A 25,417-nucleotide genomic window follows, 5' to 3' on the forward strand; every position below is an offset into this window, starting at 1 on the left:
TGAAGACGCGTAACCATGGTAACCCCTGCCGACCTCCGCTCTGGCGGCATCGCCAGATAATGCTTACATTACTGAAAGGGTTAACGACCAGACCAACAGTCGTTTAAATATGTAGAAATGTAAATTAGAGCGTTGTTGACGTTACAGAGCTTCTTGGTTGCTGTCTGTTTGTCTGTCATGAACGTTGTCGTTACTACCACATTGCATTGTGGGATATCTATGCCGGCATAGTATGCAATTTGTGTACTATTGGTTTCACACTAAGGTTTTGGACATACTAAAAAATCTCACATACTGTTTTAGCTACTAAATAGCACGCTAGTATGGAATTTCGGATGCAGCATCGGACTCTAAATGCCCATCCACGTCCCTGCTCTCTACACCCTAGTCTATATCCACGACCTTCCACTTCCGGGATTGTTCTGGTGCTGCCGGAAATTCCACCGGATCACGCTCTTTTCGCCCCGGATATCCATCACCTTCCTTTTTCTTTGTGTTGGCGTTCTAACCTTCGGTGGATTTCTGAGGACTATGGTTAACTGCTCCTCAGATCTCTGCAGGGTAAATCCAGACAGCTAGCTAGACTATCTGTCCAATCTGAGTTTTCTGTTGCACGACTAAAACAACTTTTGAATGTACACGTTCCACACCAAAACAAGTTCCTTCCCGAGGCTATTTTACAGCGGCAGCGTGGCTCTGTCGGGCGCTTAGCACCGCCCATGACGATTGTGATTGGTTTAAAGAAATGCCAATAAACCAGAGCACGTTTTTCTCCCATCCCGGAATGCTGTGTGGACTAGTCAGACCCTTCTCCGCAGCGCTGTGGAGGAAGGTCTGGCAAAGCGAGACTGTCTACACCCTGACTTTCCGCTTCACTATATACTGTAAAGGACGCTTATTCCTGCATGGGCACTGAACATGATTTGTGAGGTAAGGAATTGTCCAATATGGACGTACATTCTTGGGACACCGACTGGCTATTCACTTTGTGTGATGCTAATTTTTTGTCACACCTACTCTTGCTGTCCTCACCACTAGTTTACCTTCAAAAATGTATTGGAACCTGACTGCAAACTTGAACTTGGGTCTTACAACTGATTCCTGGCCCTGAAGATAAGCCTCGTAATAAGCTAAAAGGCAATCCACTGACAAAATAAATAGTAACATTGACCAAGCACTTGCTCTTCGATAACACATTGAGGTGGATGAAACTCTATGCAATTCTAACAGTTACAGTATGTACAATATTTCAGGTATCTGACAAAAAATGTTCAATAATAGTCTGTCACACCACGTGTTTCAACACCAGCAGCGAGTTTTATCAGAGCTTGAAGTGTTTGAATGTGATTTTGAAAGCATGGTGACATCATTGGTCATTCTTTACCTGATTTCTTTTAAAGAAAATTACATTGTACATGCTCACAGACGCTGTGAGAATATTGTAGGTACAAATTTGACTACTTTTTTTTTTTTTTTTTTTGGAAATTAGTGGAGTTCCAATTACCATCTGTCCTGTACATCTGTCCTTGCAATGATTTTTCAAAAGCATACAGTATAATGTTTATAATACAGAGTGGCTCAGTAGAACCATGCAAAGCTTTTTTTTTTTTTTTGTTACAGAAATGTAAAAGAAACTTGTCAAAAAAACATGTCATTCATGAAAAGCAATCGGACATGTTTGTTAGCTCACAGATGGCTGTCAGAGAAGGATTTCAACCCAACTCCACAAAAAATCAGCTCAGTCAAAGCACTGAACTTATAACCAGACCAAATAATGCGTTCCATTTACCTCGGAACTCGGAAGCCGGAGCTGGGAATGACGTCACACCCAAGTTGAAGCAATACCAGTTAATGTTGTCGCATTACGCTGTTTTTTTTGTGCATACAAACGTACGTAACATGTCCACAGCTCGAAGTTGTACAGGACTGATTTAGTGAGAAACAAATATGACAGAAGTGCTGTTAACTGTATGTTACTAAAGCTTTCACAACTGTTGATGCACAGGGCATCCATGTTGGATTTTGAGCTCAGGGTACTCGGAGGTTGTCCGAGTTCCGAGCTTGGAAATCCGAGGTCAGGGGGCGTGTTTCCGACTTTCACCTCGGAAAAAACGACCTCTGAGTACAAATGGAACGCACTATAAGGACTAACTTATCACGATGGACTGCTACGGAGCCCCTAAAGCATGGGGAATTTTCTTTTTCTGGTGTGCTCGAGAAACTTTCTCATAAGCATGAGATACTTTTCTTTACTTCTACTACTACTACTACTACTACTACAACTATTCTAACTGGTCTTCAGATTGGTTTCTCGTGAGCACGAGATACATCTGCGTGCTCACGATAAACCAATCTGAATACCAGTCAGAATGGCCGAGTATGGTTGGGCATCGTTTTGATTTTAACAATTGTGATTCCAATTCCGAATCTTTCTTTCGATTCCAGTTCTTATGGATTGTTGGTTCTGATTCTTTGAGGGGTGGAGTTGAAACGGGTCACATACTTATTGCACAAATAAGATAAGAGAAACATTTTATTTTGATTCAATGGTTAATTTACAGTTTTACTGGGCTTTTTCAACGCCGCTTACTGTGCTCCATGGCTGCAACACAACAAGCGCCTGGAAGTACAGTCGTCGCTACAGAAACCATAACTTGCGCATGTTAAATTTGGAACCGATGATCGGATTCAAAACCAATTTTTCCAAATGATTCCAATAAAAAAAAAAACGATTCCATTGGAATCGCAATTTTTTAAAACGATTCCAAGTTGGAACTCATCTTCCTGAAAACGCAACCAACTGCACCTCATAGTGTCATCAACAAACTTAAAGATGATAAGGTTGCTGTTAACCAATTTCATGCTGCGAATGTGAAATTGTGAAATAACTTTAGCCACATAACATTAGCAGTGCTTTGTTAGCATCATTTTGCTAGCCTAAGATTGGTTTCTCATGAGCACGAGTTACTTTTGCGTGCTCACGGGAAAATTATCTGTGTGCGCACCAGAAAGTATTTGTGCTCACGACAAGCAAGAAATTTTTTTTAATTCCCCACGTCCCTTAAGGGGCTCCGTAGAATTCAACCAGACACCCTCTGTTAATTAGTTGGATTAGCTTCAGTCACAAGATCATGTAAAAGGTTTTAGGTACCTCCTGTACACATTTTGCACTTGGATTCCTTTTCTCTTGTTTTTTTTACATTTTTTTTTTTACCTTAAGCAAACAAAAGGTTGTGTTCCATTCACATGCAAAAAGTGAGATAACAGAAGGTAAGAAAAATAGATAGAACAAAGGAAAGATCATTGCCTGTATCTTCGGAGTCACCAAAGTCTTTTTGGCAAGTTTGAACTTAGAAATAACATACCTATACTGTGTCTTAAATTCCATTATTTGTATCTATCTATTTTGTATGGATGAGTACAGCAAAAGTGATAGGACTTTTAATAAATTATACCTCTGTTATATATATATATATATTTATATATTATATATTAAATTGTATGTACATTGTAAAGACATCCAGTACTACTCATTCCAAAACAGGATTTGTACAAATGGCCTGAACGATTCTTCATTTTCATCGCTGTACAAGACCTAGGTAGATTTTCTATCAAACCATTATCATTGGTGCTTCAACACAGGCTCGCTGCCGCCACCCTAATTGACATAGTAAAGCCAGTAGACCAAGTTGAAGAAGGTGAATGCAATTGGGAAGATGACACGGGACCACTTGTCTATGGCGTTGACATCCGTGAGGTCGGGGATCTTGACTTTGAGCTGCGAGGCCCTCCTCCGCAAGCGACCCTTCTTGTGGCCCATTGGCCGGTCGATGGCCGGTCGTCCGTACAGGTCTCGGCTGGCCATGGGCTTGCGGTACTGTATGCTGGCGCTGTCGTAAGAGAACATGGTAGCCCGAGGGTCGTTGAGAACGCCCATCATGTCTGCTCCACTCATCTCGCTGGTTAGGTTGGTCAGGAGGATGTTGCCATGGGCATCAACCTGAGGAAGAAGGTCATCAGATTTCAATCAATTCATACTGTAACCAAAACCCAAATAGAATGCAAAGTCATGGACTGGATCCCTGAAGCCCAGTTCAGACCAAAGATTTGCGACGAGACAAAAAAGTTGCAGCGGTCTGAACTGGCCCGTCTCACCTCGTCTCAAACCGGCTGATAGTGTGGCTGTGACTCAGCTTGTCCAGTCTCCAGCAGCTGGTTTTAGAACGTAAGTTCACCTGTTTCAACAGCCAATAGAGAAGTAATCTTGTAAAGTCAGCTAGTCGCTCAATGAGCGTCCGCAAGCATATACGGTCGGGGGAGCTAGAGATTGACTGAAGAGAGGGAGCGCCTTGGACAAAGCCGTGAATCAGAGAAATAAAACGCGTTTTCGCCAATTCATCACTAGAAATGTAACTGTAGCAAACATCTCACTATCACCAACGTTATCCACATTCATATTTAGACGCAACAAATGATATATTTAGCTACAAAAAGCCTGGAAGTCGGAAGTTAGGACGGAAGTACAAAGAGTCGTTGCTATGGAGATAATACACCGTCTCGTCTCGTCTCATTGGTGTGAATCGGTAGGTTTTAGAACGCTGCAGACCGAAGCGTTGCAAGTAGTTTCAACTTGTCTCGTCGCAAATCTTTGGTCTGAGCTGGGCTTCAAACAACAAGCAGCAACCTATTCACGGGAAATTTCAAAATTGCATGTACCTATTTATTTATTTATTTTAAATATATTTTTTGGGGGCTTTTATGGCCTTTAATTGACAGGATAGCTTGAAGTCAAGAAAGGGGAGAGAGAAGGGGGGAAGCATAAAGTGTTTTCTTTGAGGAGCTGGAAATCCCACAACCACTAAGAGGTAAAGGTAGAACAAAATTCCAGGTGTCCGTATGCTTAAAAAGAAGTTCTTGTGTCGGACAGCGTGTCCACTTTATGCAGGGATTGGCCAGGTGTACGGAGGTGTTACACGGAGCAGGGTTTGAACTTCACATTTTTCATTAATAAGAAAAACTAACTCTGTCACTTTTTGGCCAACTGTTGGCTTGGTGTGTCTGGGCTGTATGATGTCATTAACCAAACAGTATGACAAAGCCCCTATTCCCACCTGCACTTTGTTGCTCTCCAGTCTGCTCTTATTCTCGTTGTTGGACTTGGCAGCCTTTTCTGCAACCTTCTTCTGCAGGTGAGGCCCTCGACCGAAGAAGATGTAGTTGACAAAGGCGTACTCCAGCAAGGCCAGAAAGACAAAGACAAAGCAACCCATAAGGTAAATGTCAATGGCCTTGACGTAGGGGATCTTGGGTAGAGTCTCCCTAAGGTGGGTATTGATGGTGGTCATAGTCAGCACCGTAGTTATACCTGCAGACAAGCAGACGTGGAGGGAGGGGACGTTTAGAAGGAGGTCTTTTGGCAAGATTGCATGCTGAGTGGACACTATAGCTACAGAAGGAGCAAGGCTTTCATTAGCCCTTATTACAAAAAAAGCATTGCCTAAAATGTTGTACTTTAAATGGTTACATTGCATGTCTGTGCATGCACATGTACATGCATGCCTGAATGCATTTAATGTGCAGAGGTAATCATGTAGAGCTAATGCGTAGCTGTGACTGCCTATGGGTATGTTCAATATGTGCCAAAATCCTGAAAACAGCATGTGTAAAAGTACAATTAGATGGGTTATTAATGTGTGTGTTAGTCTCGCACTGCCCGACCTATCTCCACAGCACTGTGTAGTAAGGTCTGGCTACACCACAGATACATTCTGTGATAGGAGAAAAAACGCTCTGGGTTGTTTGCATTTCTTTAAACCAATCACAATCGTCTTGGGCGGCGCTAAGCTCCGGGCACAGCGACGGTGGCTCTGTAAAATTGTCTCGGGAAGGAACTTGTTTTTGTGGAACATTTGCGCCCCGCAAAAGAAAATGCCACACACAATATTAAATGAAGTTAACTGTTGACACAATACAGTAACGTGAGCTACATAAAATAGCTGGATACATGGTTAAACATCATTAGCTCTTACCAGTTTATCGCCGTGTGTAATTCGTCCATAGCAAATCCCCCAATCAGTCCCAAAACTTCCCAGATAGAGGGTAAATGCCATAAACATATTCTTCTATCTTTACAATCATTTCCTCAAAGGCACCAAGCAGACCTGCCCTGTTGAACGATCCAAATTTTCTTCAAAACTTGCCAATTTTAGCGTGTTACGTCGGAACTATCCGGTAAATAAACCTCTGTTGATCCAGACAGTGTGTGTGTGTGTGTGTGTGTGTGTGTGTGTGTGTGTGTGTGTGTGTGTGTATGCGTGTGTGTGGTCTACAACACAGAGTTGAGCTATATTTCTGTGTTGTTTCTAATTGATTTTCCATGTGCGATTATCAGAATCCGATTTATTGCCAAGTAGGTTTTCACATACGACGATTCGCTTTGGTGCATAGACAAGAAACATTAATATAGAAAAGAAAAATACAATAAAAATATAATTTTTTTTTATATGTACAATGTTACTGTTTAAAAATTAAAGAGCTAGGCAGGAATGTGAAAAAATATATTCAGGGGTGTTATATGTTAAAAGGTATCTACAGGTGACGTGAACGTTGGGTTGAGACATGGTTGAGCTTCCCTTCCCTTTTGCCTCCAATAACAAACAATTTACGGTACTGTCACAGATGGCTACTGCGTCACATCGGAGAACAGATTTGTGTAAAACCTACTATAGTGGTTGTAATTAAGTGGCGGTACTGCACTCTGACTCACCTCTGGTTCAGGCACAGACAGGACCCGAGTAATGGATGACTTATAATGGCTATTTTAAACACTGGAATGAATGGGCATTTGACTTGATATGCCTTGGTTGCCTCAATAACTCAGGCCCTTCCAGCAGGCCAGCTCACACAGAAGCTGTGGAATGGAGACTAATGATCCCAATGTGACTGATGACCATGTGGCTAAAGTAAAGTAGCCCGAAGTAGTGGCAAGCAATATTCGGTACGCCACAATCATCCACAAAATGTCCACAGAAGTCAAGGGTATATACATGGATGACTACTATAATTTATTCTGATTGAGGCCTGTAGGCCCCACAGTTTAGTAACTGGGCATTTGAGTACATAGCATGTTGTTGTTCTGTACGCGTTCCGTTGACCTGCGTCTGCGTCTTCACCCCTCCACTCTCATATGCATTTCGCGTTCCAGCACCTTCTGACTTATGAATTGAGCACTGGTCATAAAGGTGTTGGACAAATTTCAAAATTTTGACCTGATAATGGCGCTAGATGAAAAGTCAGAGATTAACCAAAGTTATGTGGATTCATCGCCTGGGGACCATGACTGTCTGTAGACAGGGTTTCAACAAGTCAAATGTAAGACTTTTTAAGACCTTTATGAATGAAATTTAAGACCTACTGTATATCACGAAATTACAACGAAATAAAGAGTCACAAAAGTAATTGCAAAGTAAATAAAATTATTAAAATTGAATACTGGAGTGATAATAATCTGTACATATACAGCCAATTCAATTTGGACTAGTGAAAGAAAGAACTACAACGCCACAGAAGTAAGAAAAGACATTTCAATGAGGTAGCGTTACTTGGACAGGTAAGACCTTTTGAAAATTATTTAGGACCCAAAACACAATACTTTTGCGAATTTAAGACTTTTTTTAAGGCCTAAAATTTTGATGTTGAAATGTTAGACTTTTTTAGACAACCCGCGGAAACCCTGGTAGAACAAATCTCATGGCAATCCATGGAATAGTTCTTATTTCAGTCTGGAGCAAAGTGGTGGACCAACCCACCGGCCAACAGACACACATTGCCATATAGAGCCATGCCACTAAAAAGAATATCAGCAAGCATAATTGCTAATCTGTAAAGAATTTAAAAAAAAGTCACTGACCTAAGGCTACTCTGGCAGCCGAAGCATCATAGTTGATCCAGAAGGAGACCCAGGACAGGATGGTGATCAGGGTGGAGGGCATGTAGGTTTGCAGGATGAAATAGCCAATGTTCCTCTTCAACTTAAAGCTCAGGGACAGACGTGGATAAGAGCCTGTTACACACAAAGTTGCAGCTATTTATTCAGATTCATAAGAACATTGCTTTTGTAGTGCCAAAAATCACAGAAATATAAAATATGTTCATTTAGGGAGACAACTGTCACTGTGGTCAATCATTTAAAATGTCAGAAAAGCAAATCAAACAGATGTTGTTATTAACCTGTAGTTAAGTTGGGTTAACCTTGGGGGTTGTTTGTAACTAACTTTTCATTTTTAGGTGCCATGAAAAAAAACACAATTTCATGCTTGTCTGATAACAGAAAGAGCAAAATCTAGGTAAATAAAAACAACTATTTTATATATTAATATATTTATATTATATTAATTTGATGTATTAAAACACTTTAAAAAAAACACATAAAGGTTTAATGGGTTGGCACTCAGCAGAGTAACTGGCTTTGTCTTCAAACTATTTCTCAGTTATCAACAGATAAGAGGAAGCCTGGAAACTTCTGCTGTGAAAATACAGAAGGTATACTGTAGATTCTGGATAAAATCTGGATTAAATCATATTTAATTGGATTGGAATTAATCAGTAACTGAAAACAGTACATTACATACAATACATACATTGTATTGATGGAATTAATGCTGTGGAAATGAACATAATAATTTACCACGTCATATCCCAACAGTTACAGTTTAGTACAGGGAATTCCATTATTTTTTCCTAACAGGTCAAAAGTACGGTGGCCCTGAAGGATAAAACCTGACAGCCTTTCAGAAAACAAAACGACATTTCAGAAAACACTTTTGTAATAAAAAACATTGTAACATTTGAAATGTCATGTTTTCTTTTTAAAATTTTGTGTTTTGTGAAATGTGGTTTTGTTTTGTGAAATGTTTTTTCTGAAATACTGTTTTGTTTCCAGAAATGTCGTTGCGTTGTCTGACATGCTGTCGTGTTTTGTCCTTCAGGGCCACCGTACAAAAAAGGGTTGAACTGACTATTTCTTGACTGTTACCTGTGGCAAACACAGCTTTCTTGGAGAGCGTTTGGTAGTCTATGATGTCGAACTGGGGCAGTTCGATGTTCTCCACCCCAGTAACTGAGCCTGCGTTGCTTCCTCCCTGCCAGTAGAATTCAATGTCGTCAGTGGTGTATCCATCTGAGAGAGAGAGAGAGAGAGAGAGAGAGAGAGAGAGAGAGAGAGAGGCGGGGGAGAACAATAACAAAAACCTCAACTCAAACACAAGGACAAACACATTTGGATCCAGGCACAATACAGTATAGTATATGAACAGAATGCTATCGCGACTTGACAGCTGCCGCGTTTTTTTTTCCACTTTGGTACAGATCACCTGGACAGGTGAGAATGTTGTAATCACACTCTAGTCCGAGGGTGTCAAACTCAATTTCACTAAGGGCCACCCTGGAAAATGAGAATAACATCCAGAGCCAGACGTGCTTTGATTTAATCGAAAAAGTAAAATATCTTTGACTGTATTGTTGCATGTCTCGTATAGTCTTCTCACTTACAGTTTGGTTCACATAGAGCCCTAAAATACTCAGCAAAAACTCTAGCCATCATAGAGTTTAGCAAATAAAGCTAAACAATGATTAAATTTTTTATTACAGCTGACTCACAGCAACCTGTTTCACAGCCTGAATATGAAAACTCTCTGCTTCTTTGGGAATTTCAGAGTCTCAAAGTCGGCAACTCTGCCAAATTCTGTTTTGCGTGTCGCGTAATTGCAGTTTGAAAAACAGTTTCCCATCTTTTTGGTTTGGTTCATAACTAGACAGGACAAAAGTTATTGTGAACCTAAACTGATATGCAGGCCGGATCAAAATTTGCCGCTGATCTTTCAAGGCGCTACCAAAGCCAGAAGCAATGACGACGTATGTATCCTCACGGTTTTACCTCTGATCATGTGAAGGCAGTTTTTGTTTCCCCCTAGTCACACATTGCCAGACCTTCCTCCACAGCGCTGCGAAGGAGGGTCTGGCTAGTCCACACAGCATTCTGGGATGGGAGAAAAACGTGCGTTTGGTTTATTGGCATTTCTTTAAACCAATCACAATCGTCTTGGGTGACGCTAACCGCTGGACGAAGCAACGGTGCCTCTGCAAAATAGCCTCGGGAAGGAACTTGTTTTGGTGGAATATGTGTACGTTCAAAAGTTGTTTTAGTCGTGCAACAGAAAACTCAGATTGGACAGATTGTCTGGATTTACCCTGCAGAGATGGCATTTCTTTAAACCAATCACAATCGTCATGGGCGGTTCTAAGAGCCGGACAAAGCTAAGGTGCTGCTCCAAAATAACCCCGAGAAGGAACTTTTTTTTCTCGTTTTGGTGGAACATGTGTACGTTCAAAGGTTGTTTTAGTCGTGCAACAGAAGACTCAGATTGGACAGATAGTCTAGCTAGCTGTCTGGATTTACCCTGCAGAGATCTGAGGAGCAGTTAACCATAGTCCTCAGAAATCCACCAGAGTTTAAAATGCCAACACAAGGGGGAAGGTGACGGACATCCGGCCTAAAATTAGGACATCCAGCGGTATTTCTGGCGGCACCTGAACAATCCCAGAAGTGGAATGTCGTGGACATAGAACTAGACTCCCCCTAATACAAATGTGGTCCACAAATTTACACAATCTATACAACATCATTCATACGACATTCAGAAGAAGCTATTTTATCACGGCAGTTGATATCGCGATGACGGAAAAAAAACAAAAAAAAAACGATATATTGTGCAGCCCTACTGCAGGATTTTGCAATCTTTATTTTTTAATGTGGAGCTTTTAACTGCATCAAGTGCAAAGGCAATATCTGACTCAAAACTCTGTATGGGCTACTTTTGTTGAATTCGTTCTTACAAAACGTTACAGTCTTGTTAATTTGACCAGGATCAAAAACAAATTATACCAGTGAAATGCTCTTGGTCCATCATCATCCCCTCAACACAGGAAGTGTCACAAATACGTCCTTCAGATTTTAGGAGAAATTGAAGGAAAAATAAATCGTCAAATCAGTGGGACTGATAATGCAGAAAGTAGGCCTCTCCTTTTCTGCTCAGCTGAACATCTTCCAGTTTCCCACGGGCTGAACGGAAACAACAAGTGAGTCTCTGGGCTATGTCTACAGCCTGAACCGCAGTGAAACAGCTGCCCTTTCAGTAATTAGACCAATTTAATTGGGCCAGCTTGTCTCTCCCTTCAGATTCTTCATCTTATCTAGAGGCAGCAGCAGGATTTTAGGGAATTAGCTACTTCTCATTACTGGAAGGGCTTCGTTATGATTTTGCCTTCTGTTTTTTTTTTTTCTTCTCATCCACCTAATGTATGTGAGAAGACCTTCACTTTTGACATTAGAGAGGATTTTTGGTTACACTTTACTTGAAGGTATCTACATAAGAGTGACAAGACACTGTCATGAATGTGTCAAACATTATAAACAAGTCATAAACGTTTATGACATAATGCTTCTTTTAGTAAGTGTCATTCGGTTTTTGTCATGACAAGTTATGGTTATGGTTAGGTTTAGGGTTAATGTGTCATGACTGTGTCATGTGTTCATGACAGTGTCATGTCACTCTTATGTAGATACCTTCAAGTAAAGTGTTACCGGATATTTAAATATGACAGGATACATTTTGTGAAACAAAAATCATTAAACCTAGGTGCAGTTTAGCTGCACACAGTCTTCATTATTATGAATGCATTATTTGAAAAAATGTAAACAGTCTGTTGGTCAGTTAAATGTTTTCCTATTGTAAATTTGTGTTTGTAAATGTACTATACGATAGCATCTCTATATCGACTACAGAAACACAGATGCCACGCTGATTTGTTATGGTAGATTTTTTTTTTTACAACTTGGAAGCCACCATTGGAAACGGTTTGGAAAAAGGCAGGCACTTTCAAAAAATACTTGGCAGATGCTGGATGAACCATCTGTCTGCCAAACTCTTGCCGAGGCCAGTCAGGAGAAGAGCGGAGTCACAGGACGCTGATTGGTCCGAGCCACGGTGGTTCGGACACAAACGCATTTCTTGAAGCCTGACCAGATGGATTCTCGCCTCATCTTGTGATACCCAAGAACTCAGCTGCCAATAGGCCTGTAACAATTATTGCATAATTGTCTAATTGCAATCTTTTTTAAGTATCGCCTTTTTTTCGTATAACCACAATTAATTGCTATGTTTGACGTTAATTATCAGTTTTATTATCATTTAAGAAAAAAGAACAAGTTTCATGATAATAAAGACGCTTGGTTTACTTGTGTTATTATATTATCTGGGTCACATAACAGTGTATGTATCCTGGGATTCATTCAAAAGTTTAATTTGTCTGAAAAATAGATACATAAATAGATATTTTTGAATTTGGCTGAAAGAGACGATTATATTGTCAATTGCAATTATTTCGGAGACAATTAATTGTACGGCAACATTTGGAATTGTTCCAGCTCTAGCTGCCGTGCAATGTCAGTACTTCACTGCAATATCAAAACACTATTATAATAAAGTCTTACAATCTACATTTTTCTTGAGTAAAAGTATAGATGTATTGATGCACCTCTTACGTTTATTCTGCTCATAAGCATGCTCATACCAATACCGCTTGCTGCTGCAGCCTTTTCCACCAAATCCAACTGTAAAATCATAAAATATAAATGCTCAACTCCTTGACATGTCTCTGTCTGATATGCAGTACTTGAAACAGCTTTTAGTTACTTCCACCATTCCATGTGATCTGTATCTGGATTAGGTCTGGGTATTGTTCAAAAAATGTTGATACCGTGGCCAGGTTAGCTCAGTTGGTAGAGCAGCAGGCGCACATATATAGAGGTGTATTCCTCGACGCAGAAGGTCCAGGGTTCGAGTCTGACCTGGATGATTTTCCTGCATGTCTTCCCCCTCTCTCTCCCCTTTCATGTCAGGCTGTCCTTTCCAGGCTGAAATGCCCAAAAAAAAATCTTAAAAAAAAAAAAATGTTGATACCGGTACCAATACCGTGACTTTGATACCCGTTCCTAAACAACACTTTTCTCAATGCCAATTTTATAATACAAAAAATTAAACATTACAGCGCAAATCTTTTTATTTCTTTATTTTTCAGCTCCTACTATGTTAGCCCATTCTCTGTGTGCAACGTAGAGTGTTTCCTGTGTGTCTCTGCGACGTGTAACGTTAGACAGCCAATCACAAACATTATTCGATTTTGGTAGAAGCCTGCTGCATGCTTATTGGCTCACTGAGGCTGCTGGGATTTACTCCTTAGGGATTGAAATTGGGTATTAAATGACGAGACATTTTTCGAAACTCGATACTTCAGAGGCAATTCGGCAGGGGCCTAAAAAGTATTGAATTCGGTACCCAGCCCTAATCTGGATAACTCCAAAGTTCACTATCATCACTTTAGTCTTGCTGACATTTATAAGTAGTTTGTTGTCCTGATACCAGTGGGTCAGGTCCTCTACTTCCTTCAGGTAGACCTTTTCATTACAGGTTAATACCAGGTTGGTTCCAATCTGTAGTGGACAGGTGCTGCTAAACTTAAGGATTCCCTGTCCCATCAACACATTCTCACTTCCATCTCGTCAAAAAGCAACGCTTGATCAGGTGCCTTTGGTGTTTGTTATTGACGCAAAAAGTTTCCTTTAGCGTCATATTTAGACGCACTTGGTCAGGACTCTTGGCGTCAGTTATTGACACTCTGGGTCGGGGCGAGTGTTTAACTAAAATGCGACACAAGAACAAGACAGTTAGGTTAGGGAAAAGATGGTGGGTGGGGTTACAAAATGTACGTTTCAGTGACTCAAAAGGACAAGAACAGGGAACCCCGGTCTCCTGGGTGAAAGTCCTGTGTTGTTTGACCCATCCACCACCCCAACCAACCTCCTTAAGCAGATTTTCTGTCTTTCATACTACTCGCTACCATTGTCGCTCTTAATATTACGTCATCTCACAGCACCGCGGTCGAGCTGCTGCTATGCCAAGTGCGTCCCGTACAGACGCTGAGAGCCACTGACCAGGCGTCAGTATTTCACGACTTGGGAGTGAGAACGGGTCGGCCCCATGAATGGCTTTAAAACCTTTAACTGAGCCCTGAGGGTTTCTATATATATATATATATATGTATATAATGTGTGGGACTTTAACTATGTATGTCGGTAGAATCCATTATTTAACTGAAGCACTCCGGCCAGGACTGATTGAACAGGAAATGCCAGTTTGCATTAGTCGGCGTACAGTGCAGCATGAGCTCAGTAACCAAAGAGTCTTCTGCAGGAAGGGGATTCTGACCTGAGGTACGGAGTGGACAAGAACAATAAGTGGAGAGAGTTGTGGAAGAGGAGCATTTTTTTTAATTATTAATTTTAACCTTTATATATCCAGGTAAGTCGATTGAGAACAATTTCTCATTTGCAACAACGACCTGTCACATTCACACAGTTACACATTCATACCTGGAAGCTGCCCAGTAGAACCACAGTCTGATCTGCTGGCCACTGAGCAGCTCCACTGGAGTGGTTTGGGTTAAGGGCCTTGCTCAAGGGCACCTCAGTGGTGGTAATGAGGGAGGGACACGCGCTGCTCTTTCACATTTCACCCACCCAGATTTTATCCTGCCGGTCTGGGGATTGAACCGGCAGCCTCCCGGTCCCTAACTCGCTTCCTTAGGCCACCACTTAAAGATTAAAGCTAGATGAACTATAACAACCTCAGTGTGGTCTGATAAGTGTGTGTGTACTTAAGCTGTGGGTTAATTACGTAGCAATCATATTAAAATAACATGGACAAATGGGCTCGAAGCATAGAGTGTCACTGTGGGTGAAACCTTGAATGTGACGTCAGTGTGCACAAGTGTTTGACTGACAGCAACTTGTTGGAGGTGGCAAAGTTCTGTGTGTTTGTAATATGCACATCAACATTTTCACATATTGGATAGGGCCCAGGTTTAGCATGGTTTTAATCCATATCCTAAAATTTACGTCATCAATATTTTAGCAGGAATTTAGAAGCAATACAACACTACCACAAAAAGATTAATAAACACATAAGGTTCAGTAAAGTGCAGCATTGGCTGCTGTCAGTCAGCGGAATTTGATTTTCCTCTGTGGTGATATGAAAAAAAAAAAAAAAACTCATTTCAGATACGTGAAGAAGTTTTCTGGAGACTTCTGGATTTCATTGACTCTCAATTGAGGCGAGATTAAGGTAGACGGTACAGTTTAACCACGATGTGTTATCACGCAGTGTCGTCCCCCGACTTTCTGAAGTTCCTGTCTTCCAGAAGGAGTATTTCAACTCGGGCTGGAGGCGTTACATTTAGCTGAACCTTCAATGTAAACAAAGATAGTGCAGGCGCCGGAAACACAGATGCTTAACCCAAATTCCTCAGCACAGACAGAAAGTGTTATGTGTTTACTTCCTCCATGACCTTGGCAGGATGAGGCAGTGCTGTGTTATCATACAGCTGTTACATCTCCCGTCATCTTTGGAGACACAGAGTTGAACTAGTCCTCTGCCTGAGACAGGTAATGAGGTTATGTTGGACACTGACCTGAATGAGATCGGGCTACCACTGTCTAAATAGAGTTCAACATGGACCGCCCACTTTTTTATAGGCTCTGGTTCTGGAAGGGTTTTTTCCCTATTCAATTTTTTCATTGATGTTTCAAAAATTGCTTATATAAAGTGTTTTAAGCCTGGAACCAAGCCAAACAGCTAACATAGGAATCGTGAATATAAAACATTTGATTCGGCGCAGATAAACATTTTGAAAACTGTCCAATGAATGAGTTACCTGTCAGTGCACATGACTTTATGTTTATTCCTCTTCAGTCAGTCAGAACATAAAATGGACACCAAAAAGCACCAGTGTATTAGTTGTTTCCTTGGTCCCGACCAACTGAAACCAACTACAGGCGTGAAGGAATATTTGGTACCTGTGGCAAAACTTTGGCATTGGCGCTATGACTCTTCATACATGCAAATACTCAAAAACAGACTCCGTGCCACTTACAGCTCTCAATCTCCAAGGTGCAGTTCTGCTCATCCAGTGGGTATCTACGCAGGTCCATCATGCAGGCTGCTGTCGTGGTGATCCTGTAAGAAAAAAGGTTTTTGAGTCAACAGTATCCAACAGTCTACTGATATTTATGGATAAATCCATTATAAGCACTAGTCTATATCGACGATGTTTCATTTACGAGATTGTTAAGGTGCCGCCGGAAATTCCACCAGATGTCCCTTCATCTTTCTTTGTGTTGGCGCTCCAACCTCCGGTGGATTTCTGAGGACTATGGTTAACTGCTCCTCAGATCTCTGCAGGGTAAATCCAGACAATCTGTCCAATCAGAGTTTTCTGTTGCACGACTAAAACCACTTTTAAACGTACACATATTCCACCAAAACAAGTTCCTTCCCGAGGCTATTTTGCAGAGGCACCGTTGCTTCTTCCAGCGGTTAGCGTCACCCAAGACGATTGTGATTGGTTTAAAGAAATGCCAATAACCCAAACGCACGTTTTTCTCCCATCCCAGAATGCTGTGTGGACTAGCCAGACCTTCCTCTGCAGCGCTGTGGAGGAAGGTCTGGCCATGCATGACTAGAGCACTAACACATTTTGCCGTTACATTACTGTGCTTCCACAACTAGAAATCCTCCTTTAGCGTACCGACAAATTCAGCCCACGATATGACACAGCATTCAAGTTTCAAAGGAGGAAAAACATTTAATTTCCTGATGCCAGGGGAAAACACTTGACTTTCTAAAATAATAAACAATAACCCTCCCACTCACGTTGAATCCCACAGCACACTTCCTACCTACGCAGCCCTCAATCACACAAATCCTTTTACATAACGACTGGAACTGAACTCTCCGTTTCTTTCCCATAATTGCCTCTGCACTGCTGAAGTCACGGCTGCAGCTCCCCTCTCTTTGAAAAGCCTCGTTTTCAATCTTAATTACAACTATGAGTAATTAATGTAAGAATTAAAACTAAAATCGGGTGAAACCCGCGACGCGACTTCCCCCCTTTGAAGTCTTACATCTGAAGCAGGAAACACTTGAGTTTTTGAGGTTCAGGAGAGAATTAATGATTGAGTCATTTTGATTTTTGTTTTTTTATTTCTGAGCTCTGTGTAGATGAGAGCCACTAACAGTTAGTTCCAGGGACGTGCACAGACATTTTGGTTGGCAGGGGCTCAAGTGAAAAAAGGGCACTTCTTATAATTTTTTATTTAAAAAAAAATATATTTTTTTTTTTTTTTAAAACAAAACGTTAAATATATTAACACAACTCTGACTTCCTTACCAAATCTACATAATTTGTACATATTGTATAATCGCTGTACATATTGTATAATCCCTCCAGTACTCACAATTTGCACCACTGTACATACTGTATAGTTATATATTCTGTATTACTATAGCCATAGTCATAGCCTGTACATACCTGTGGTAATACACTTATATAGACACATATCCATATATTTATATATCATTTCATATACTGTAGCATATGTTATTTAATCACTGCTTAAAGCACTTCTGGTTAGACGCTAACTACATTCCGTTGCAATGACATGTACAATGACAATAAAGTTGAATCTAATCAAATCTATATATATTTATTATAATAAAACAGCTCCCCAGAAAAAGGGCACTTTCTCTTGAGGAAGAAAAAGTGCAGGTGCTTGGTGAGTTCTTTGCGAGAGCGAGACAGGCTGTGGGCGTCTAGAGTGTCAGTCGCATTCATTTGGTCTGCAGCAGCAGCACGCCCTGTATTACAGCCTCAACCAGCTGATTATGGGTTTGTAAAGGCTCAGTCATCATCATCATTTGTTCGACACAGAAAACATAATTAAACCACATCCCAGCAAACCACTAAAACCATTTAGTCAGATAACATTTAATATGCTGTAATGGGACAACATATTACAGCAATTGTCTTGTTGACATTGCAGTAACAATCATTCAAACTGCAAATTTGAACTGGCAGCACAGTGGATATATACTGTAGGACAAATGTGACAGGTATTCATAAGTGAGTTCTGCAATATACTCAAGAAACAGAGTGCTTTAAGATGAACTAAAATGTATAATAATTCACATGTATTTAAATTCTCAAAATCTAAATGTTCTAAGTTCAAATGAACCCGTTCTATTTAGAAAGATAAACCTCTGTAGCAATGCACTTTCACATGCTAATTAAAATGTGTTAATAGTCTGCATAGGTACGATTAATGTATGTTCCTGTCAAATCTTGAACAACTTTGTAAGGTTTTATGGGAGTTATGAATGTATTTATGCATATATGCTTATTTTGCTCAGTAACGTTTTATACAATGTTTCACTTACTTGTTTACTTGTTGTTTATACCTTGTTTTAGCAGAATGTGAACAGTATGAAATACCCCTATCCCCTCTCTATTTAAAAGTCCTTTCTAATAAAACTAAATGAATTATGGAGTGGTTGTAACACTTTAAACCCAATCTGTAGTAGTAGATCTTGAGCCTGGAGGATAGCTCATGGCGTGTTCCCTTTCCTATCCATAAAGAACAAAACGTGTGAGGGAGGAGATGGAGGAGTTGGAAGATGAGCCGACGGAGAAGGAGCCCACTCGGAAGGATCGGAGGCAGCACTTGACCAAATTATTATTATTTTTTGATTATAGGCTTTCAATAAAATGGAGTGAGGGGGTGACTGTCAGATTAAAAAGAAGTTGAACACCATTTTGCTCTTCTTCTACCTTTTATTACAGGCACGTCTTAGCTAGGCATGTCACATGTTCTTTTTGGGATATGTTAGACTACTTTGCATGTTAGTGTTACAGTAACTTCGAGGAATGATGGTGCACAAGGATGAAGAAGCTGGTAGGTGTGTGTACAGTACTGTACTGTCTACAGCAAACCCAGGCCTATCGTGGTTAGAAACATTTCCCCAGCCATAGTACATCATGCATCACTGAGCTCCAATACATTATTCAAACTGCCACCTGTTTAATTTAGGCACATGGCCGCCCCTTGGTCTACCTGGAAAACAACATGCACAAATCTTTTCAGGGTCACAAAAAAAAGAGCACGTATTTATTTTAATTTCTGAAAGGAAGAAGTGGATGGGCCGATGCACATGTCTGATTAACAGCTGCGCCTGGAGGAGCACGGAGAGTTTATGATTAATTCATTTTTTACATTTCGAATTGTATAATTTGTGCTCCGACAACTTTTTTTGGTTTGGGAGATTACAGAAGTCCACATTGTAACAATTTTTCAACATTTTTTATGATGAGATTTATTTTTCCTGAAGTCGCTTTTTCGACCTTTGTGACATTTTTGTTACTTTTTTCGACCTTTGTCCCTTTTTTTAACATTCATGAAGTTTTTTTTCAATGTTTTCAGAAGCTTACTAATTATGCAGCTTTCTATTAGATACTTTTATACAGGTCTAACAGAAATTGTTCTGTATTTTAACTGTAGCTATACACACATAATTTCCGTTTTTAATTACGGGACAAAGTCTGGGTAATGAGCTGCGAGAACTTTTTCTGTTATTATACAGATGTAATTCTTAGAGTGTACTGGTGAGAGAAAAGTGCTGACAATTGTGACTTTGGAAGCCAATAAAAATCCACTGATGCTCCTCCTTGATCATCTCTCTTCACTCTGCTGAAGGAGTGTCCAGCTATACGTGCACATATCCTCATACTCAGCTCTTACAGTGTCGGGACGCAAAAAGCCCCTCAAGACATAAATATTCATTATTTTTCTTACCTTGTTGAATATTCTGGGGCTGTGGATCCATGTCCTGGACACACTTAGCAAGCACTAGATTAATTATAAGGCAGGTGCAGAGTGTGTGGACGGGCAGTAAAAATAGAGTGTGTCAACTCTGTGACTATAAGGTAAGTATGTTGCAGTTCATCCGTTCCATAATGGAAATATGAAGTCTTTCACTGAGCCAACTGGGTTTACATGTCAGTCTCAAAGTCACATGAATCCTTAAATTCGTAACAGGTGCTGGGTAGACCCAAAAGTACCCACACACTGCTTACTCTTTTCCAAATTGTGGCAACCACCATAGCTGAATGTGAAGATTTTTTTAGGCGAGAAATAGATAAACTGTTACAAATACTGTGTGGTTGATTGATCAAATAATGCCATTTTAAACATTTGCTCCTACATTTTTAGAGATGGGACGAGCCAGTAGTTCAACTCCTAAGATGCCAAGTCAACCGCAGAGAAAACAGTGTGCCAGTAGTCTTTATCGACAACGTTTTATTTACAGGATTGTTCCGGTGCCGCCTGAGGTTCCGCCGGATATCCCTCACCTTCCGCTTTCTCTGTGTTGGCATTCTAAACTCTGGTCGATTCGGAAAAACATCCTCCGAGCTCGAACCGACAATCAAATTATGTTTTTTGAGTAAAATTCTCATCACACACTCAACCAGCCATTTTAATTCCAGAGCTCACCTCCCTACGTACACGTTCCACCAAAACAAGTTCCTTCCCGAGGCTATTTTGCAGAGGCGTCGTTGCTGCAGCAAATCACGGGATTGCTTTTTTGGGTCTGAATGCAGCTTAAACAAAAATGTTGACAAAAATATGTTCTGTTGTTAAAAATAGTTACTATAAGTTAGGAACCATTTCCAAACTCAAGGATCTTGTTTTGGTGGAACGTGTACATTTTAGTCACGCAACAGAAAACTCTGATTGGACAGATAGTCTAGCTAGCTGTCTGGATTTACCCTGCAGAGATCTAAGGAGCAGTTCACCATAGTCCTTATAAATTAACCGGAGTTTAGAATGCCAACACAAAGAAAGCAAAATGTGACTGACATCCGACAGAAATGAGGCACATTTGGTGGAATTTCTGGCAGCATCTGAACAATGCCGGAATTGAAACGTCGTTGATATGGACGTTCATGTCTATAATTCCGTATTTGTGTATTGCTGCTTGTTGTTGTCATTGGTGTGTTCTGTTTTCTTTCTACTTTTTATTTTTACATTTCAATGTAAAATTGTGTTTAAAAAGCTGTGTTTAAATCAGCCTGGTCACACAGAATTCCGTGAAATGATCACGAATTGTTAACGCATTACGTGGTGGTGGCACGGAATGTGTGAAAAATCCGTGTGGCCACCACGGAAAACAATGCCAATGTAAAGTCAATGAGTAGATGACGTAGCATTAAGAGCGACTACGGTAGCGAGTACTATGTAAGGCCTAAATCCGCATAAGGAGGTTGGTTGGGGTGATGGATGGGTCAAACAACACAGGACATTCACCAACATTCACCAAGGAGACCAGGGATCGTGTCCCGCATGTCAAGTTTCCTAAAGTCGCTTTCTTCTTTTCCGTCCCGCGTGTCACGGAACCGTAAGCCCACCCATGACCTTTTCCTTAACTTAATTCTTCCGTGGGCCCATCACGGAATTTTCGGCGATCCGTGTTCATTTCACAGAATTCTTCCGTGGGCCCATCACAGAATGTTTTGCATTCCGTGAAACTGCCACAGATTTTGAGTTAAGGGGCCGTGTTCATTTCACGGAATTCTGTGAGATCAGGTTGGTTTAAATATGCTCTAGAAATAAACTTTACTTACTTATGAATGCACACTGAGATTGAAAATTACATTTTGCCCTATGTTGAAACCCTAGGTACCAATCCATGTAGACTCCCAGTCAGAGTCGACATGGTCCACATTCCAACTGGGTCGCATGTAGTATAGGGAACATGTCCTTTAAAGTATGAACAATGTGGACTCAATCTCTTTGGAGCTCTCCTTTTATGCAATTTATATAGATATATACACATCATTCAGGGCGATTCCAAACGTTAAAGGTGCATTGCATTGGTCACAATTTCTGTCTTTCTATAGTTTAGTTTATTGGTTTACACATATACAAATACTACATATTAATATACACAATCAATAAAAGATGTGAGGGAGAGATGCAAAAAAAACCTCAGAGGGGCTTAATCTGGGCACTCTCCAATGCATACTCCAATTAAAATAGAAAGAAACTAAAATATTGATAAGAAAACAGAAGAAAGAGAAAAAAAAAGCCACAACTGAAAGTATACACAGTATCAAATCAACAGACTAAATATGAAAGGTAAGGTTGTTTATAAAGACATCCCATAGGGATAACATTGCACAGACAAAAACAGTTTTCTTAAATTGTACAAGTGTCAGCTTTGAAAAATCTGATGGTAAAGCATTCCATATCACTGAAACTAATTAGAATCAAACTGAAGTTGAGATGTTCGACAGATAGGAGGCCTGAGTTTGTAATTATTTTGAGTGGCATAATTATGAAGTTATTCACTCAGACATGGATGGAGTGTTGAAAGACTATTTACTGTAAAAAAATGAAAAGAGGAGAAGACAATACTGGATTCTGATTAACTGCAGCTCTGCATTGCTTTCACAGAAGTGCAGGCACTCGGACATCAATAAACACCAATTTTACATCTATCTAGTATTATATTACATATATATACATATACAATATTCTATCTTCATTTACATCACAAAATCTGGGCAAACTGTATTTTGATAGCTACTAATTGGCCAATGTATAAGCAAGTTAATTCACTCCAACCTGTGCTGTAAAGAATGTCCAAAAACCACATGTGCAAGGATGCTAATTTATCACGTCAAACTGGGTTATAATGTGATACCATCGCACTATGACTCGTTATAAACTGTGCACCAGCACAGGCCCAGCGGGCTGCTCTGTCATCTTTTATCTCTTTTGCTATTGAGGACAGCCATTCTCCATCAGTCACAGCCAAACAGGTCTGATTCTGCTGGGGTGTGGACTACTAACTATAAACAAAAAGACCATATGTCTTCTTCGCCGAACCGAGGTGTTGAGCTGCTAACAACCAAAGTGTGTATGTGCCAGTCAGTGGTGAGGTCATTATGGCAAACCTAAATATAGCCCTTGTGTCGGCAGTGAGCACACTGGATGAATAATTGTGGGAGCCTGCAGGGGATAATGATTCTGCAGCATGTCAGTGTAAAAGAAATCTCTCCAGCTCCTTCAGAAAACTGTGAAAAGCTGAAGCCAGAGTGGGGAAGGAAAGAGACATATCCTCCCAGTATCTGAGAAAATGATTTCAGGACAGAGAAGAAGAGAAAGTAGTGCTGATAGCACATATAGTGATAAGTATATCTGCATATTATTGTATTACCTGCCAGGCTGTAGACAACAAATCATATAATCAAATGATAAGGTAATCAGATTGACAGAACCTGTAAGTCAGAAGGACAATGTCTGTTCAAATGTGCAACTTCAATGGTCCGTGTACCTTCTTTTTATTGGATTCTCCACCTTAAAAGGCATAAAACGCAGGAATTTTCGCTTTTTGTTTGTAAACCAACCCGTTCTCATTCCTAACTTGTCAAATACTGACGCTTGGTCAGTGGCTCTCAGCGTCAGATACCAACACAAATATCACCCTTTAGCGTCTGTATGGAATGCACCGGGCAGAGCAGCAGCTCGACCGTGGCGCTGTTAAGTATTAAGAGCGAGTAGTATGGAAAACACAACAACACAGAACTTTCACCCAGGAGACCGGGGTTCATGTCCCGTTGTTGTCCTGCGTTAGCCTCGTGAGACCGTCCTGATCTTGCGAGCTCCAGTTTTCCACTCGCAGATCAGTCTGGCATCTTGAGATAGAGAAAATTTGGAGCCGTTCGCCAAACGACTGACCAATCAGCGTTGGTTTTGAGGCGGGTTTAGGTGTGACGCAACGAGAAGCGACTGTTCAGTCTAAACAACATGGCGGCTTCCACTGATGAGATGAGCGTAGCTATCGCGCAAGTTTTATCCGAATTAGAAAGTATTCCTTCATTGAAAGAAGAGCAAAAAACGGCACTGGAGGCTTTTCTCGGAGGAAAAAATGTTTTTGCTCTTCTCCCGACTGGTTTCGGCAAGAGTTTGATATATCATTGATCTAGTGCGTCTATCACCAACATAGGTGGTGATAGACAGATGGTTTATCCAATCAGCTAACCAGTATTTTCGCCCCTTCCCAAAAGTTCTCCAATGGAAAGTTCCCAGATGGATATGCCGAGCAAATGCAAAGCAATCCATCTGGCGGAGTCAGGTTAGTCCTGCGTGTCACTGAAACGCACATTTTGTAACCACAACCACGTTCTTTTCCTAAACCTAACTGACTCAAAGCGTCAAACTGAAGCCAAAGAGTCCCAACCCAGAGTGTCAAAGTGACACCAAGAGTCCTGACCCAGAGCGCCAAAAAGTGACGCCAAAGGTCCCGACCAAATCGATATAGTGAAGTCAGGAGTACTGACCCAGAGCGTCACAAAGTGACACCAAGAGTCCAGACCCAGAGCGTCAAAAAATTACACAAACCGTTCCGACCAAGTGCGTCTAAAATTGATGCCAAAAGGACACATAAGAAGACTTTGCGTCAGTAACAAACGCCAAAGCACCTGACCAAGTGTAGTGCGTTTTTTTTTTTTTTAGGAAAACCCAAATAAAAAACTATTTTTATCTAGCGGGGGAAAAAATCTTGTCTCCATCAGAACAAAATGCAGTATTGGGGCTATGGGGAGTTTCGAGAAGGGTTGAATAGACTATCTCGCCAGAAACACAGGAGCATTGGTTGTTTCTTCAAGCATTTTAAACAACATTTTCCTGTAGTGATGATGATGAATGAAACTGGTGCTCTTGGTTTAAAGAAAACGGCTTAAGGCATGGCAATTCAGTGTACTTCCAACCCTTTGTTGAACAGAAAGCTTCCTCTAGTGGGCTCAGAAAATTATTCACGAAGCATCACGAGGCTACTGTCAAGGGACCTGCAGGGCTCGACATTAAGGCTTCTCCGGGACAAGTGGATTTTTTTGTAGGGCAAGTGGAAGAGAAATGTACTTGCTCCACTGGACAAGTTAAAACTCAAAGAAAATAAAATGCCATGTTACTTCACGTTATGTGCCACTCATTACATTTATGTTACCGATTTGAAATTAATAAATTTTTTCCCCACAATCCGGGGCAGCGGACGGCTAACGTTAGACCCAGCGGGTCAGCAGACCGCTAACGTTAGACCCAGCGGCAGTGGGTCAGCGGACCGCTAACGTTAGACCCAGCGGCAGCGGGTCAGCGGACCACAGTCGTTCACATCGTTCACAAAAAACAAGCCAAATACAGATGTCACTCGTGTCGATAGCAATGTGCTTTGTGTGGATGACGCATGAAGTTAATTTGACTCATTTAGCGAGTGCCTCTCTGCATTGTAACGTTACTACTCCACTGCTCGTTTGTCCGTCAGTTATTGTAAAACCTCAGCTCCGCGACTTGCCGTAATAATCAACTGTAAAGTAGCTACACCTCTTAAAGGATCCCTTGGTAAATCAG

At 40.8% G+C, this 25,417-nt stretch overlaps 1 protein-coding gene across 1 annotated transcript in view; it reads right to left on the minus strand.

Moving 5' to 3' along the window:
- Positions 1–2,712: 2,712 nt before the first annotated feature.
- The window catches only part of gabrb1 (gamma-aminobutyric acid type A receptor subunit beta1), a 55,573-nt gene continuing 32,868 nt past the window's right edge, over positions 2,713–25,417 (minus strand). The window contains exons 5-9 of the mRNA XM_078278187.1: positions 16,048–16,130; positions 9,035–9,178; positions 7,910–8,062; positions 5,112–5,365; positions 2,713–4,000 (exon numbers count right to left, since the gene is read on the minus strand). Coding sequence (XP_078134313.1) covers positions 3,659–4,000; positions 5,112–5,365; positions 7,910–8,062; positions 9,035–9,178; positions 16,048–16,130 — 976 coding nt within the window. The 3' untranslated portion in view covers positions 2,713–3,658. The remainder of the gene's footprint in view (positions 4,001–5,111; positions 5,366–7,909; positions 8,063–9,034; positions 9,179–16,047; positions 16,131–25,417) is intronic.

The sequence above is a fragment of the Sander vitreus genome, chromosome 20 (genome assembly GCF_031162955.1).
Source record: "Sander vitreus isolate 19-12246 chromosome 20, sanVit1, whole genome shotgun sequence".
In the NCBI taxonomy this organism is placed as follows: Eukaryota; Metazoa; Chordata; class Actinopteri; order Perciformes; family Percidae; genus Sander; species Sander vitreus.